This window comes from Malassezia sympodialis, genomic scaffold (assembly GCF_000349305.1).
Source record: "Malassezia sympodialis ATCC 42132 genomic scaffold, msy_sf_52, whole genome shotgun sequence".
In the NCBI taxonomy this organism is placed as follows: domain Eukaryota; kingdom Fungi; phylum Basidiomycota; class Malasseziomycetes; order Malasseziales; family Malasseziaceae; genus Malassezia; species Malassezia sympodialis.
The window spans coordinates 1-1,124 of record NW_017387849.1 but is presented as its reverse complement, the minus strand read 5'-3'; the positions used below and the strand labels follow the sequence as shown (position 1 = coordinate 1,124).

The 1,124-nt window shown below is 74.3% G+C and overlaps 1 pseudogene across 1 annotated transcript; it reads right to left on the bottom strand.

Moving 5' to 3' along the window:
• Positions 1 to 613: 613 nt before the first annotated feature.
• Positions 614 to 1,123, bottom strand: MSY001_3515 (annotated as a pseudogene). Its single transcript has one exon. A coding segment is annotated over exon 1 (510 nt).
• Between the last annotated feature and the right edge of the window lies 1 nt (position 1,124).

The following is a 1,124-nucleotide window of genomic DNA, read 5'->3' as shown; positions in this document are numbered from 1 at the left end:
GCGCGGCCTGCGGCGCAGCTCGGTGGCGAGCGCGGCCACGTCGGTCTCGGGCGCCTCCGCGTCCGCCGCGCGCCGGCGGCGCACGCTGCTGGACCCGTCGCCGACGCGTGCGAGCGACGGGGGCAGCGCCAGCGATACCAGTGTGCGCGATGCAGTGCGCCGCTCACGCGACGTGCGTGTCCTGCCGCCGCTCCTCGGCCCCGCGCCGATCATGCCCGACATGGACAGCCCGCGGTCGCTCAGCCAGCGCGGGTCCACGACGGATCTGGCGAGTATGGGCCGCCGACGCAGCTCGATGCTCTCTACGAGCCTGCAAGCGACCAGCCCGCGGCGTGCGGGCCTCGGCTGGAGCGCGTTTTCGCACGCGCAGCCGCTGCCCCGGCCGCTGGAGCGGGCGTCGCCGCCCGAGGCGCCCGCCCGCACATGGAGCTACGAGCAGCAGCCGGGCATGCGCATGTACCCGATCATGCAGCTGCCGAGCGCGCCCGTGCACGACACGTACAGCCACTACTGGCCGCCTGCGGTGGCGTCGACGCCGCAGTCGGCGCAGTCGGACACTGCGGCGCGGCGCAAGTCACTGTTTCATTTTGATGGGTAGGGACAAGACATGGAGCTAGGCATCCGTCTCGCGCAGCCAGCCGCGCAGCAGCAGGGCCTCGACCTCGTCGCGCCGCACATAGAGCCGCTCGCCGGCGCGCAGGTGCAGCGTGCCGCGCTCCGTCTCGACGCTGTGCGCGTCGCGCGTGACGACCACCGAGATCATCAGGTCGTCGGGCGGGCGCACCGCGTTCGGCGGCGTCGGCGTCGCGTACGCCGCGGCAGCGCGCGCATCAAAGTGGCCGCCGAGCGCCGCGCGCGCACGCGCAGGCTCGGCAGCCGCGGCGCCCGTGGCCAGCGGCAGCGTCACGTCCAGCACGTCCAGGTACGCGTCCTTGTACAGGCCGACGAGCGCCGCGTAGCTGCGCAGCCACTCGAGCTCCGCGGGCTCGAGCAGCGGGCGGATCGAGCGCGCGTCCTGCGGGCTGTCCTCGTCCAGCACGAGCGCCACGGCGCCCGCCTTGTCCCAGACGCGGGCGCGCAGCCAGTCGAGCCGCTGCCGATGGTACGCGAGCAGACACCGCTTG